The 17,587-nt window shown below is 36.7% G+C and overlaps 1 protein-coding gene across 1 annotated transcript in view; it reads right to left on the bottom strand.

Annotated features, from left to right (window-relative positions):
• VWA8 (von Willebrand factor A domain containing 8) overlaps positions 1-17,587 on the bottom strand; it is a 342,760-nt gene that overhangs the window by 226,561 nt on the left and 98,612 nt on the right. Inside the window, exons 13-15 of the mRNA XM_045810950.2 lie at positions 11,037-11,197; positions 8,944-9,057; positions 143-311 (exon numbers count right to left, since the gene is read on the bottom strand). Of these exons, the coding sequence (XP_045666906.2) occupies positions 143-311; positions 8,944-9,057; positions 11,037-11,197 (444 nt within the window). The remainder of the gene's footprint in view (positions 1-142; positions 312-8,943; positions 9,058-11,036; positions 11,198-17,587) is intronic.

Here is a 17,587-nt window from a genome sequence, read left to right on the forward strand (position 1 = left end):
GCTGCTTCTTCCTCTCCCACTCCCCCTGCTTGTGTTCCCTCTCTCGCTGTCAAATAAATTAAAAAATCTTTAAAAAAAAAAAAAAGATTGAAAGAAAAGGGAACAGCTGAAGGCAACAGGCTAGAGCTAGCCTTACTCTTACCATTTCCTTAATCACTTGAATTTCTTCACTTCTGACAAGTGGTTTCATATAATGGAAAAAGAACATGGTTAAGAATTCTGGTCCCAGCCACTGCTGTGTTGTGCTTCCAATAACCGGGGGTTCTGCCAAGGCAATGATTCTGAAGGAGGGGTGGACAGGAAAAATGGATCTAAAAGGGGAAAAAATAAAACAAATAAACATAAACTTTCATATTACAACTGAGGTCATGGTAGCTAAAGCCTAGGCAACAATATGCCTACTGCTGTTAATATAGTTAAGGCTATTATCCAAAGAACAAGCTTTGAAAAAAATCAGGATGTCCTAAAAACCTATTATTAAAACAGAAAAAGAAGGGCACCTGGGTGGCTCAGTTAGTTAAGGGTCCGACTTTTGATTTCAGCTCAGGTCATGATCTCAGGGTCAAGAGATCGAATACCACATTGGGCTCTGTGCTGAGTGTGGAATCTGCTTGAGAGTCTCACTCCCCTTCTCCCTCTGCATCTCCTCAACTCACTGCACTCTTCCTTTCTCTCTCTCTCAAATAAATAAATAAACCTTTAAAAAAAGAAAAAAGAATCACCTACTGCTAAAACATGATGTCTTGTTTCCAATGATGATCTCCATCCCTGTACAAACCACTGTCTTGGATATGTTGTTATGCCTCCGTAGTCCCTTGAAACAAAATCCCATCCAGTTCATATTCATTACATAGGTTCCTTTTCTTTATTCAAAATCCTGTCAAAATTTCCTGTCTTGCAAGGAACCCACTCTACATCAATCATAGAAAGACCAAGGAGTATGATCCAGGATGAGAACACTGTTCACAACACAGAAAATTTAAGCAGCATAAGGGGGTGGGTTAAATTTAAAATCTGGATTGACAATAAGAATACTTTAGGTCTTCAAAAGATAGAGAAAATTAAACTTTTATATAATTCACTCTTTTCTCATTTTATAGGAAATACTGTGGTTTTTTTAAGTGCTCTCTTTTATAAATCTCTGCTAGGGAATCTGACGATGTAAATATTTTGGGACACATAGAAGAATAAGGTTAAGACTTCCCACCATTTGTGAAATGACTTGAGTATGTTTTAGAGAACAGACTAGACACCTCTTGTGATCTAATCATGTGGTGATACTGTCAGTTCTTATTAATTGCACTCCAAACCCCAGTGGAAATATAACTTTAGAGGGTAATATCACCCTTGCTACGAGAGAGAAAAGATAAAACGCAAACACCTGCCAAAATCTTCACAAAAATAAAAATTTAGGTGCATAACTGGCTATTCACTGGCATTAACTATTATAATAGAACCCAACAGTTAAGTGATTAGGCAGCTAGAATATTAGGAGGTACAATATGTGTGGAGAGAATTAGATAAGTACTCTGAAGATTTAAGATAAGAAAACGCCCTCCCAATAAAACAGGTAGGTCCACTGAGTCCCTGACTACATGATCTGTAATTTTAGAGGCCACAACATAATTTGCAAACCAGGGAAAAGCAATTTTTAGAAATGGTCATATGAAAGGTCTAGAAGTATTCATAAAAGCTACCAGATATAATTTCATTTCTCTAGGTAGGACAAAAAAAAAAAATCCTTATTTACAGATATTCAAGCAGGGCATGGGAATGAACTGTCCAGAGGAGTTGTTCTGGGAAAACAGGAAAGAATAACAACATGAGCAGGGTCTGAAAGTCCTGAGGATAGCATGATCACTGAGGACTGCCAGCAATTAGATAGTCACACAAGAGAATCTAGACACAGAAAATTCTATGATCTAAAAGCTAAAAGGGAAGGTTCTTCCATTTTCCACTTCTGCCAAGTGGTTTGCCATATTCCAGAAAACTCAGCTTCAGGGCCCAACAACAGATGTTGGATTCATCCTTGATCCTCCCCTCTTTCCTAGCTGGGACAAAAGAAGGTGGGAGAGACACTGCTGCCTTTTTGTGATTTGACTACACAAAATTAAATCTGCAGATGTAGTTTCTTACTCAAGATAATGAAGGATACTAAATCAGGGAATAAACAAAGCCAAAATCCAACAACACGTAAGCCAAAAGAGGAAGTCCAATTTATATCCTTAAACCAAAAGATCAGGAAGCAGGTACCACAGCTGAGCTATAAATTTAGGACTAAAAGAGCAATTAACATGAGAATTAGCCACTAGAGAGCAAGCTAGGTGGTTTGAATTTAAATAGGTGATGATCATTGCTTAGCACATACACTGTCTGTGGCTTGCTTTTTGGTATTGATTCTAGCAGGGTACACGAGTAAGCTGGCCCAATTTAAAGAGGGCAGATTCTGCGACAGTTGATGTGTCGGGCAGAGAAGTGTACGCTGACTATAAAAACAGCCAGCAAACTACTGAATAACAGGATAAGGACCGTTGTGTTGCTAGGTCCCCCAAAGGCTTCCTTACATATAAATAGGTCATATGGAAAGTCATTTCCTGATAACGACAGGATCTCCACGTCTGAAAGTTGGAAAGCAGAGGACTCCTGAGGATCTGCCATGTACTTCCAGGTGATTTAATATACTGGCGTGAAATACAAAGGCTGGATAAGTGGTAAATAGTTGAGAATTAGGAAACAAGCACAGTTAAAAGTTAAAAGCAAGGTTAACTTTAATTTTACTAGAATTTAACAACAACGAATAACAAACGAAACTAAAGATACGGCTTAACTTCAGATAAGTAAATATTTCATTAAGATTAAAGATTAAAAAAGCAAAATGCTCTTTTAAAGAAAGATTTCAAAAATAAAAGTATTGAGGTCAGTATGTTTGGGGGCATAAATACAAGTTTTAGAGAGTAAAGCACCTTCCACTGCTTCTCAAAAATAAAAAGGAATGAATTATTGATATACATAACAACATGAAAGATCTCAAAATAATTATGCTGAGTGAAAGAAGACAGATCAAAAAAAGTATATACTGTGTGATCCCATTTATATAAAGTTCTAGAAAATTCAAGATATATCAAGTAACTGGAAGCAGATTCCTAGGAATGGGAGAGGAGGGTGACAGAGGTCAAGAGAGAGGGATTTCCCAGTGGTCTGAGGACACTTTGTTGGGGGGGGGGGCTGTCACAGATGTACTCATTATCTTGACTGTGGTGATAGCTTCATAAGTATATATGAATATCAAAAATTATGAAACTGTACATTTCAAATATTCAGTTTATTATATGTCATTATACCTCAAAAAAGCTATTAATAAAAGAAGAAAGACTTCAATAAAGTCCAATCTTCTGAAGGAAATTAGAGGGCAATTTTATTCAAATGTATATATTAAGGAATTTGAAAGAATGACACAGAAGGTTTTTATAAAGACATTAATCATAAGCCAGAAGAGGACTTTGTAACCGGCCTTCTATACTATTACTAGTGTTCGCATTCTGAACCTACAGGCTGTGCAGTTCTGAATCTACAGCTACGCAGCCCATATTTCACCTTTATTTCCTATGCAACGTAGCAAACTGCATGGACACATTCCTTACTCATCCTTATACCATACAAGGTCTAGAGTGATACTTGGAAGAGAGCAGATTCTGAATAACTAAATAAAGGTATTGCTGTTGTTAAGAGCCATCACTGCAAGAAACTTTTTGAAGACCTTTGATGGCAAGGACAAAAGAAAGGTAATTGATAAGAACTGGGAATAATGGTTTTCCACCCAAAAGCAGAGCAGCTAATCTAAATCTGGTCTTGAATGAGTATGTTAGAGAAAGTGCATCCTCTCTATCAAAAAGATAAAACCAAAACACACAATAGTAATTAGACTTTTCACAGACATGGAGTTTGGAAAAAATGGTTCTTTTTCAAAATCAGAATTTGCTTAAGGCTCTTTGTTTTGAGAATCAAACACAAAGACTCAGGCATAAAATCCTGGATTTATCTTGAATTTTGTTAAAAATTTACATGGCCTAATTTGCCAGCAAAAAGATGCTGAGGTTTCTGGGGAGGCAAGAGAGAATGCTCAGATCCTACCTGTCCTCAAGCATAGGAGTAAGAATAAAAGGGTCAGAGAAGCTAATCAATCAAGGACTACACCAGATGTCCAGTTATGGTTCACCACTGATCAGGAAAAACTGGGAGATTATAAACTATTTTCAATGTTCAATCACAATCAATACAAATAGAATATACAATAAAAATATAAAAACATTAGAATGTATATAATTATAACTGAGACTAGGCCACTAATCTTTATTGCTTCCCTGAGATAACCTTTCTTGGCAAAATAAACAATTAGTAATGCACAGACTCTTGGCCCCCTCATCTATGCTCTGACCAACGGCAGGAAGGGACACACTTAGCAGCCTACAGTATTTGTCCTCCCCCTTCCCCCAAAGAAGTTTTTCTCATCAAAGGAAGCAGTTCTATTTTGGTCCTTATTTCCTGTGAGAAATGCAGGCATGGTGTCTGGTGTGCGTGGCCATCATGCTATTTCTAACCACCATGTCCACTGGATTCTTGGTGTCTTGCAACAAGAGAAGGAAAGTCACTGACATTTCTGACGCCATATCTAAGGGCACATTAGCTACGCAATTACCTGCAAAGAATGCCTGCAGAGGGTTCTGCTCAAGATAAATGATCTTGGTGAAGAATTAGAATAAAGGTCAGCAAAGGAGTCAAAAACAGTTGTTTAGAAATTGGGTTTCACACTATGAAGCTGAAAGGCACCATAGCCCATTGCTAGGAGCTGTTAATTATGAGACCTTGTGGTATCAGACTTGTCATAAAAGGCAAGGTATTGTTGTTAGTAGGTGCATTAAAGGAAGCACTACTAGCTCAGAAAGTCATCTAAAACCAGAGTAATAGAATTACCTTTACCTTGAGTTTCCTAGAACTTACACAAGTTAAGATTTATTCAGTCGTTCAAACACATTTACTAAGTGGTCTACTGCATGTCAGGTATTGCGACATTCGAGACAAAGAGATGAAGTGTAGAGCAACAAGGTCCTGCAACATTAAAGTCCTAAGTTCCAGTCATTTCCGGAGGCCCAACTGCACCCTTGCCTCTCCTTTGACCATGTGAAATACCTATAAATCCCTATTGCAACAATTTAACTTTTTTTTGGTTACTTGCAACGAAAGGAGTCCTGCTAAACATAGATATGAAAACTGGTCCTATCTGAATACAAACAGGTAACAGGTATCAAAATTTACCAAACTGGGTCTAGAGACAAAGAAGCTCTTAAATCTGCTTTCCCTTCATTCTAACTTTGACTTCTTCCTCTATCTCAAAATTCCCCAAGGAAACAAAGTGTTAATAGCTGAGTTTATTAAAGACTTTCAGAAATAATAATCATTTCACTGAACTTTAATTCTGTGCTTAGGTAGAGAAATGAAAGGACAGGTGATTCAGATGATGAGTTTCTAATTCATAGTTCAAATGCTAATGCCAAGAGTGGCATACTAGATATCCACAGCATATAAGATCAACCCATGTTAGATAATGGGTCATATTACTTGTAAGAACAACTCATGAAAAATTAACTTTCTCAATGAGTAAAATTTCCCACTTTATACTACACTATGTCCTTCTGGTCAACCTGTCAGCTCTCTACCTAATAAACACGTTCTGAGAGAAATACTGTCAACTGGCATAAGCTTACTATATTCCATCCTATTATAACCCATTCTAACCCTAACAGAGAACATATTTATTCTTGGAAAGTAAAAAATGGGCACAAAATTAAATCAAGTTTAGCCAGGAAAAGATAAATTTACTAATAATCCATATCATCATAGTGAAGCAGATTCTGTAACATGACTGTTTAACAATGAAATAGAGAAAAACTGTTTACAATCATAAGAAAAGAGTGTGTTTCTCAGGCAAAAGAAGGAGAATACTGATAAGGAAAGGAATTAGACTTTCAACTGGTAGGAATGTTTCAGACAGAGGAGAATCAACTGTTAGACATCTTGCCTCTGAGAAGTCAGTGAAGACCTGACAAAGTGACAGATCGTAAGAAAGAACAGAAAATTAGAAGGTTAGCCCAGGAGGCTCAACATCTAACTGATCAAAGTTGCAGAAAGACAGATCAGAGGCAACGGGAAAGTGGGAGTGGACAGAGATCTAGCATGACATGTGAGCTCCAAGTATAAAGGGCAGCAGGTGCAGATCAGGGCTGGTCGGAATGCACTATGGGACAAAGATGAAACTGGTAAAAGCCCGATGTGCCTCAACGTGCTGAGAGGAGATTTATACGAGAGGGGAAGCGTCTGGGATGAAAAAGTGATAAATACATAGAAAACAGGGTCACTTCCTCTTCTGTGTTCCCATAGCATTATTGCAGAGATCTGTTCTAAAATTTAAAAGCTGCACTGTAATTATTTCTCTCTGTATCTGCCTCTCTTCATATGTACGCAATTGCTAACTTTAGGAAAAACAAAACGTATGCAAGAAAGGAAAAACAACTGTAGTTTACCAAATGACTCAGCTGTTGTATAGTCCTTATGTAGTGATAATCATGCAGATGTTGAGTGAGGTTCTAAAGACAATTATTCCATAACTACTCAGGAAGAATGAGAGATGGGAAGGATGTATACGTAGTAGGAAGAGGACTGGTAAAAAGAGCTAAACCTTAATTTTCCATAGGAAGAAATCAGTCAATAATGCCTAACACTGAAAAATAAATCAAGAAATATCAATGAAAGCATATTATGATATTGCAATAGTGATGTATGGGGACAGGGTAGCTACACTTGTGATGAGCATAGCATAATGTATAAACTTGTTGAATCACTATGTTGTACACCTGAAACTAATGCAGCGCTGTATGTCAACTATTCTTTAAAAAAAAAAGTGTATTATTTAGTGATACGGTGGTAAGTACATAAAAAAAAAAAAAAACCAGCTCAAAGTTGAAAGGAGTAGACTCTGGGATGTGGGAAATGGGACAGTGTCCGAGGACAGATGACAGAGGACTGGTATTTTTCATAAAAAACCATGAAAAAGCTACCTGGCTCAACTTCTATGCATGTTTAACAAGGATACAAAACTCAAACAAAAATTAAAAATAAGTGAAGGAAACCAAGTAATGTTCTTATGACTTGTTTCTATCTACTTGAAGTGACTTCTAGAAATAGAACTGAGCCTGGTTTGTATTGATGGGAGTGATGAAAATCAATAATGATGAAGATGGGACACTTTGAGAAGGAAGTACTACTACGCAGTGTGAGCCAAAACCTCAACACGATGCTCAGGGCCACTCTGTTCTGAAATTGTTTTCATTTGTAAAACCTCTTGTGACCATTAGGGAGAACTTGGGTACTTCTCAGGAAAGAGGGCTGTCATTTCCTGGACATTTGACTACAAATACAATGCTCCTGAAGCCCTAAGGGAGCCTGAAAAGCAGACTTTCTGAGAGCTGCTTGGATTCATCTCCCTGAAAATATGAACTGTTCTCTGATGTGTGGTTCACATTTGAATAATGTACAAAAGCTGATTGTTATATACAGTAAAGGTATGAAATGAGAGGGATCTTTATAACTTCCCTCCCTAGACACTCAACGAAACTATTTACTGGGCTAGAGGAATTTCATGATGTGTATCCCAGAAGCATAAATACCTGTGTATAATCAAGTGATTTTTTTAAATAACTTATACAGAGGTAGTAAGGAATTTAATATTTCCTTTCCATAAAAAAATTCCAAGGAAATTTTTAAACAAAACTCTCCTTAAAACAGAAACACAATAAGAAATACTTAATTATCATTTGTAAAGTTTTAATGTGTTAAATATGTCAGCAAGCCCTTTGTGGGGAGGGGAAACTTCAAATAAATAAGATTCAATTAAGTGACTAGGTATTTGCCAAGGTAACAATCTCTAATTGTCAAAATATCCATGGAAATGTAAGGAGATAAAACTTATATTTGCCAAACCTCCTCTAAAGGAAAGTAGTATTTAGTTAGAAGGAATATTTTGCAATTTTTCAAACACATTGAAAATTTGAAAGAATAGAATATGAACACCTGTTACCTCCTTCACCTAGATTTTTGCCAACTATTAAGATTTTACCACCTTGTGTTCTCATTCCCACTTGCTCTTTCTCTCTGTGTGCTGTGCACATGTAGCATACGTACATGTCTTTTTTCCCCTGAAACATCTGGAAGGGAATCACTGACCTCTTTTTACGTTATCCCTTAAATATCTCAGTGTGTATCTCCTAAGAACAGGAATGTTCTCCTTCAAAACCAGAATACCATGATACCTAAGAATATTACTATTAACTCAATATCATATAGTATATATATTTCATATTTAAACTTTCCCAATTGTCTCAAAGTATCTTTTCTAGCTATTTCCATTTTATTTCCTGATCCAGGATCCAATCAAGACACATACGTAGCATTTGGCTGGGACATTTCTGGAAGGAATCCGTAAGTAAGCCACAAAGGGTAATTCTGCATCAGGTGGTTTACTTCAGTAATAACTGATCACTTCCTAGGAGGGAGGGCCCGGTAGACTATGAGGCTTTTTTTTTTCTTGCCCTGAAGGGATACAAAGTATGGGGCCAAAACTGAGTTGCTAGGACAACAGAAGGGGGATTACCTTCTTAGACCTAATGTTCTTATGAAGTGTTGAAACACGTATGTGAAATGAAGGCTGAGAGTGCAGAGCACACTGTGGATAGCAAACTCCAGTTGTAAGAAATGCCAGATTGTGAGTATGCTCAGGACACCAAATTATTAAATGATTCGAAGTTAGCGTGGCTTGACCCTCAGCTGAGAAGAATACTAAAAAGAAGGCACACGCGAACACAAGAACGAGAGCGGGGCACCCAGCATTACCTCTTCCGTAGCTGCTCATCAGACAGTTGCAGCTCTTCCTTTAAACGCTTATACCTGTCTTCTCTCAGCAGCCGAGAGCCATCGTAGAGGCTTAGCTCCCGATCGTGGATCAACCTAAGGGAGAGGGCAGTCAGGGAACAAATTCATCGGTTTGGAACGTTGAAGTCACTAGAAGTGGAATCAATTAACATTTTAATCGTGTCTATTATTGCGGGCAATTGAGTCTAACAATTTTGTTAGATGCACTTTTTGAAATTTCAAGTTGGCTAATGCTATTCTACTTGGCAAAACTCTTGGTTTCTGTACTGGAGAGCAGTAGTCATGGTTACTAGATGAGGACAGCGGGGAGGAGAAGGATGAGGAGCTGGAAGGGGAAAGGAAGAAGGAGATGAAAAGCAGCAGCTGAATGGGTGACTCAGGATAACCCTGAGGTGCATATTAACGAACAAGAGAGGTGGTACATACTCTGAGTCTAATGTAACTCTTCAAGGGATAGCATTATCAATGTATTTCTGTCTTCGGAATTACAGGATTTAAAGTATCAAAAATCTTTATAATGAAATAACTGGTGCTATTCCATATTTCAACTCTGATGGTGACCTAACCGTGCACAGCACACATAGCATTGTCTTCCAGATGTTGCAGAGGTTGAAAAACACTATTGCTAGATTTTACACCAATCACGAAAGTCTCCAGATGCCCACTTTAGAGCTGCCCCACATGACCTCTACATGGTAAGCACTGAGTCCTCACCCTGGATCACTTATATGTGACTTTCGGGGAGGTGGAGCTCAGGCATCAGTAACTTTTAAGCCCTCCCCCACAAGGTGATTCCAAGGCTGAGAGCTGAGCAGCACTCGCCTAGCACAATGCCCAGGAGACAGCAAGTACTCAATTAATGATAGCTGCTCCTTTTCCTAAGTGCTTGGCCTAACCGGCAAGAGATAACCAATAAAAGGGGAGAGTAAGTATTATTTTTGTTTGTATCTGTATTTATCTATTTAGAAGAAAAAAATACTGTAAATCTATGGGATATTTATGGCAAATCACTAAAAATTTGTGATTATTTTCAAATGCTCTCAAGTTTAATCAGGATTAACACAATGTTTTTGGAATTTTTAATTACACTCAGTATCTGCATCTTGTCAAGGACAAGAAACTTTGAGTAGTTGGCTGGGGAAATGGATTATTCCATAGTTAAAAATCAAATGTCTAGAAATGACAGAATCAAGACAGAACAAATAAAAACTTGGTATCATTAATCTGAAATGACACAGGACAGACACAGTCTTCATGAAAGTTACAGATGAAATCTTCTCTTAACATTACATTCTAGAGAAGTTAATTAGGAATGTTTTCCCCACCCAAATTGAAGTAAAGAAACAACAGTTACACAATATTCGAGTTTGTAAACACAAAGTGAACTTGGTCTATATAAAATATCATCAAACATCCATTACACATGTTATTTTTTAAAAAGATTTTATTTATTTATTAGAGAGAGAGAGAGAGCGTGAGTGGAGGGGAAGGGACTGAGGGAAAGGGAGAAGCAGGCTTCCCGCTGAGCAGGGAGCCTGATGTGGGGCTTGATCTCAGGACCCTGAGATCATGACCTGACCCGAAGGCAGACACTTAACTGACAGGTGCCCCCCCATTACACAATTTATATAAGGAACTATACTTTGTCTCTCAAAAAAATTCCAACAGGATTAATAATTTAGATCTATGATTCATAAGATGTTTGTAAACAGTGATGCTGTGACTAACAAATTGTAAGAAACGTGAGCTGCGTGACTTACTGTATGTGTCAACCAGCATATATGAAGTCTTTCAAAATTACTACCTAAAAGTTTTCTTTTTTCAACTCTTACCTAGAGAATTTTGCCATGGCAGTGGTTTGTTTTTTCCCCAAAATGTTCAGTATTGGAAGTGTTACTGTACTGTGTTTACAACAATAAAAACATCTGCTGTTCTGGTTGGATACAGAAGTTGTTTCTCGCGATCTGCATGACCCAGTTTAAAAAAGACTATGACAGAGTTCCACGTCTACTGTTTACATGGTGTGTTTTTGTGTGTGTGTGACTCATACAAACCTTTGCAATACAGCAAGTGTGCCCGCATTGACCCGGTGGATGCCATCCAAGACGACCAGCTTTCCTTCCAGGGCAGCATTCACAAGGGGCGAGGACCGCCACGCAGTGTCTCCGTTGGGAAGAGTGTATCTCTGCTGTAGCAGGTCACGTGCGGTCATATCCTGAAACCAAGCCCCACCACCGACCAAAGAAAATGCAGGATTAATTTTTAAAAGATGGATGGTAGCTTATTTAGCTTTATAGCTACCTCTCTGAATATAACATTCCATATAACAACTGGGAAGTCATCTTCCCCAATCCACTAAAAAGAAAAATACTCAAAAGCTTTTCCTGGTCATTTGAAGTTTTTCCTGTTACTCATCCACATACTATAGTAAGAGTGAGGGCTTTTTTCCCCCTTTTTACTTAGCATTTTTCCCCTCCCTTAAAATATTCATTTGATATCTATACAGATGATGGCAGTCATTGCCACTTGACTATAATGAAATTTAATTCGATCAGCTTTATTTTTGCGGGGACCAAAATGTGTGAATTCTTTTTTAAGAATGAGAGGCCATACAAACTCAATGGGAGGAGAGGCTTATCAGTCCTGAGCCATTTTCTTGCAGCTGAGTTCTCCTGAAAGGCCATGCTAGGGACCCATCACAGTGACTCAGTATATTTAAAGAGGTTTAAAAATGGAGCAACTGAGGAGGACAGTTCAGATGAGGTACAGGAGTTGACAAATAACAGCATGGCAGTTATAGGCAACTTTTAAAAAAAGATTTTATTTATTATTTGACAGAGAGAGAGAGAAAACACAAGCAGGGGGAGCAGCAGGCAAAGGGAGAAGCAGGCTCCCTGGGACTCAATCCCAGGGCCCTGAGATCATGACCTGAACAGAATGTAAACACTTAACCGACTGAGCCACCCAGGCAACCCATACGCAATTTTTTAAAGCGCACACACAATGTGTTAGCGCTAAAACAGCGTGACAGATTTAAGCAAACTATCAACAGCAGTGGCATATAAATGTCCATTTTTAAAAATGTGGAGTACCATATAATATCAACAATTTTATCTTACATGTATTAATGATGAAGATATTAGTTTGTTTTCTGTTATCAGCTTCAGAAAGCTTCCGTGCAACTTAAACAAAATTTCAACTTCTACAATCAATTTTATTCAAAAATTTAGTCTTTTGTAAATTCCTTGATATCCAACTCCAGTTTTAAGAGGACAGAAAACTAAAAAATTTGCTTATATTCACAAGGGCAACAAATCTACACTGAAACCAAGATTAAAATATAAGTCTTAGTTATTTCAATTTTCTCACTACCAAAAAAGTACTGACTTAGGAAGTATGAATATGCTTATATTGAATCATAAAGACAGCTGAGAATAATAACATTCAAACTCACCAAGTCTCTGTAGCCCTAAAGGTCTGGCTTTGACACATTATCAAAATTTGGCTTAATTCGTTAATTTTATTTAATTTTTTAACTATGAACTTTAAATTCTATGCAAACTATATGAGCACGACATTCTAAGCTGCCAATGATAGTTGCAATACTAAACTGAGCACCACCATCAGTGTTTACTGAGATAGCTTATGATGAGAATGAGCTCATTCCTATTCATGGGTATGCAGGAAAGGAGGGGCACCCGGGTGGCTCAGTTGGTTAAACATCTGCCTTTGGCTTAGGTCATGATCCTGGGGTCCTGGGATTGAGCTCCACCTTGGGCTCCCTGGTCAGCGGGGAGTCTACTTCTCCCTTGCCTTGTGCCCCTCTCCCCCCCCCCCGCTCATGCTCTCTCTCTCTCTCAAATAAATAAAACCTTAAAAGAAAAAAAAAGAAGCAGAAGAAGAACAGGAAAGGGAATCCCTGTACAAGAAAACTAGGACAAATCAAAATAAATGTTTGCAGGTCATTTTCACAATCAAATTATGAAAAACAACCAAATACATACACACAAATCTTTTTAAAATTAATATAAAAAACAGGTAAATTTAAAGAAAACTCTTGGTAATAATTATTTCAGAAAAATATTCAGTATAGAGTTAATCATATATTGTTCTAGAGAATAAAGCAAACAGAAAACATGCTTTGACACAGTAGTTCTAAATCAAAGATACATATCAAAAATAGCTGGGGGAACTTTTGGAAAATACATAAGCATAGGCCCCATCACCCCAGATCTTGGGGTAGTAGATCCAAGGTGGGGCTTATCACCTGGATTTTATCAGACATTAATTACATAGATGATAAATTAAATGTCCCCCAGGTGGGAAACACTGCTTTAAAAAACAAACATTAACTCAACGTGAAATTTTGTCTCATCCTATTTATTTATACCCCTCTCTTATTCTAGTAGGAATTATGAGATTACACGAAGATATATGAAATGTGTAACAAATAGTATAAATTAAAAGGTGAAAAAAATGAAGAAAGAAGAGGAAAGAGTAAGGCTCGTTTCCTTCAAGTATTCCTATTGGTATTCAGAGAGGAGGTAACATGAAGAAAGCATCCCATTGATACTACATTTTTAAAGAAATGCATGGGTGTTAACTTTGAAAATGCCAGCTTCACATTGAAAATATATGGTCTCCTGACCCATTTTAGCTCTTGCGTCTTTTGCGTGGGCCCAGGAAAAGAAGATGAGGAATGTGACTCTGGCAGGAGATACTCAGACTCATAAGGAGATGAGGCTAGCAACTGGTAACATTTTAAAAAAATTTCAACAGAGAAAATTCCTTACTCACATACCAAGATGTCCTGAATCACCGCTCTATGCACGCTATGAAAAAGCACTGCCTTCACTGGGTGATGATTCCAAAATTCTTTCACACCTTGTTAATTCACACACTGTCCACAACAGTTGCCTCATTCAAATGAGTAAATATTTACTAGTACAGATGACGAGAAAGACAACCAGTACCCAGGACTCCTCTTTTACAACCTAGCAGTTAGAGACTCCCTTATTCTGACTGAAGTAAAGCATGAGTTATTTGTTGCTACACAACAAGGACTAACAGATAACAGAGCTCAGCACCACTAATGACAACCACAACTACAGACAAGAAATATTCTCCCTTTCTTCAATCCTAACAGGAGTAAAAAATGGAAAACACTTGGCATTTCTTACAAGACTAGCTCAGTCCAGTTTTACCACCTAAACTCTTTCAGACTCGCATGGTAAAAAAGAGTCATTCTTCACTTCTAGTATGTCTTCACATTAAAATAAAAACCCTCCTGAGAGAAAGAAAAAAGCACTCCTTTTAATACAAGCTGCTAGTTCTCATAATTAAATTCCTGTATGAGGAGAAAAGATGAAGATTCCAGCTTTTCCTTAAAGAGATAATTGCTCCACTTTCCATAATATTAATTAAAATCAGAAATTATTTTTGATTGTGTGAGAGTGCAAGAACACCAAAATATAACTGAGCTTCTGTGCAGCTGAACCTAATCAAACCTAATTATTGACAGAATTTTTTCGGCACAGTCTGAATGAGTCAGTGATATGAATTAATTTCAATAATAAGCTAATCTTTAAAATAGAGTCACAGCATCTCCATCTATAGAATATTTGGATTTTAGTACGATAAAATTATTGTAATATTTGTATTTATTTTAACATATACTGTATCATGAAATTGTTAAAAATATATCATTTCTTTATTCTTCCTGCCTACACATGCATCCCTAAAGCAAATGGAGGGGCAAAATTAGAAAGGAGTATGCTTACTCCATATGATTGTTTTGAAAGTACACTAATAAAAATTAAAAAAAGATGAACTTCCCAACTTTTGCATATATTTTTCTTATCCCTGAAACTCTTGAACTTATGAGAATAAAAATAGTACTAATGATATCATAGAGCCTGAACCATTTCCTCTTTCTGTATTTCCTTAAAAATTTTAAAACAACAGGACATGAAATCCAGTTCCTTTAGCGCTACCATTGTCTAACCTTGAACACCTCACCTTCTCATTCAGATCCCTGGAAAACATCCACAAACCTCTTAAGATTCAGTGTCATTTGGAATTTTGCTCTTTTATTTTTTTATTTTTATTTTTTGTAATTTTGCTCTTTTGATTCGCAATGGAGAAACCCTACTGAAAAAAAGTCCTATTAAAATGAGAAGCATGGCTTTATGAAATGTATCAGAAAACAGATCTGAACCTTAAAGTAATTATAAAGCTTATAGGTTTTTAGTACTTTTGAATAATATATGCTAATTTTTCTGACATTTCCTTGAGAAACCTGGATGTACGTCATTAGTTTGATAAGTTCAATAAGCATCTTCTGTGTCAAGGGCCTAGAATAAGACTAGAATTAGTTTTCCAAAGCATAATATCATTCAGAAAGGTAAATGAAAATATTATAGTAAGTTTTTAGCATAAAAAGAAATTTAAGCTATATCTCAAATATGAATATTGATAAGAAAGTAAAATTTTACAGCATAAAACATATAATTTTTCTAGTGGACAATTTGTATTATTATAGTAAATGGAGGATATCAAAATCTATACAGAATATGACCTTAATTAGATTAAACACACTTTCCCACCACATATATGAACCCAGAAGAATTTCAGAAAGTACTTGAGTTGGCTTATAAAAATATGTATAACATAATGTTATAAAATTTGAAATAAGTGGATAAAGAAAACTAAACAAGGGAAGATGAAATGAAGAAAGGTAAAGATAATACACAAAATATGTATTGTAAGAAGAATTTAAAATGTGAATCTAATGGTTTTACTAACACACACAAAAAGAGTGACATAATATAACCACAGCATTGACACCAAAAAAAGAAGCAGCATCATAATTTTTGATGGTGAGAGAGAGAAAAATTTGTTCCATGGGTTAGGTCATCATATAAAGTACCGTGTGTTAAGGAGTTAAAAATAGAAGTAACAATTATTATAGCCACTAATACTTACAGAGAGTTTACTAGAACTTACCAAGTACTTAAAATAAATTAATTCATGTAATCCTTATAACCTTAAGAGAGAAACACAATAACTGCCTTCATCTTACAGAAGAGATAATGGAGGTATGAAGGGGTTAGCTTACCCAAACAAGGACACACTTAATAAGAAGAGGATCTGGGTTGTCCTCAAAAATATTATTACAATAAATACAGCAACAAATTTCAGTAAAAGAAATTCCACAGTGAAAGAGCTAGCTTGGATGAATCAGTACATGGATACCTTGGAGAGTTAATACAGGAATGTAACAATTGCACACCTCTTAGGCTGCCCTCCACAAACGTTGTTTCTCAATCAAGTTCTTTGAGAAGAGTGAGAAAGTAGTGACTATGGTGTTACCACTTTCCAAAATGTCCCCAAACACAGCTAGTCTCCACTGTTGTTTAAAAACATCTTTGTATACATGTGTAAAAGATCAAAATAAAGATGCTTTGGCTAACAGTAATTATATTTCTAGGTGGATATGATTCTTCACTTTCTTATTTCTGAATCAAAAATATACACTGCGGACATTCACATTTTTTTTGATTGGGCTAAGTATTATTGATTTTTTTCCTCCCAAAAGAAACTAGGGGAAATTCTATGGGTCTATCTCAAATAAGTTGCGCTCAAATAAGCAAAAATATTCTGCCAAAAAATATCCTGCCAGTAGAGTATAAATATTAAGAAAATCTCGGATTTAAGTGAAACAAAGAATACACCAAGGCTAGCTGATGTAAGCCACCAATTTTGCAATAAGGGATTAATTATGTCCATACCTATTAGTGGCAGAAAACTGCATAAATATTGTATAAACACAGAATGGTAATAATTTTTAGGTCCCAGAATAGAAATGAAGCCATTATCTACAGTCTAAGCATGCTCAGTGAACAGAATGCAAGGCCTGCTGCCAACATTCCTCAGTGTCATTTATGTTTGATCTTAAAGAAGCCTCTCATTTTACATATAGTAAAATTATCTGGAAACTTTTCCATGCTTCTCCCCCAAGTTCTTCTCTTAAAGACCTATTTTTAACTTGTCACACGTATAATAAATGCTTCCTGTATATGATGACGTATACGTAAGCCTACCATGATCGTTTTAAGTGACTCTGCTATGGATGGGAAGAAGCTGATTTTGAATCATTTATAACTCTCTTCATTATAACCAATGGGATCTATTCAAGATGATCTGCTCTGGTTAAACACTTATTCTATGAACACAGAACAAAATCCTTCTTACGGAAGCTAACCAGAAGTCAAACCCACTGTCTCACTAACAACTGATCCAACAAAAGAACATATTAATAAAGTTGCAAAATAAAACGTAAGTCCAGGTCAGTGTATGTACAAAAAAAGTCAGATTTTTTTATATCCATCGAAGATACCCAATCAAATACCCTTCTAATCTTCCTGTACTGCAGAGGCTAGAAAACGAGAAACACCATTTCTTAGATGCTTTACAACTAAAGTTCTGTTGGTGACCCAGGTTCTATTAAGCATTCTCACATACACACAACTGGGAACAGAAAAATCGGCAGTGAGCAAGGAGAGGGAGGTGGCAGCCGGCTCCAGGGGACCTGTTCTTCTACTAC

Source organism: Ursus americanus, chromosome 10, assembly GCF_024610735.1.
Source record: "Ursus americanus isolate L20-20 chromosome 10, mUrsAme1.1.p, whole genome shotgun sequence".
In the NCBI taxonomy this organism is placed as follows: domain Eukaryota; kingdom Metazoa; phylum Chordata; class Mammalia; order Carnivora; family Ursidae; genus Ursus; species Ursus americanus.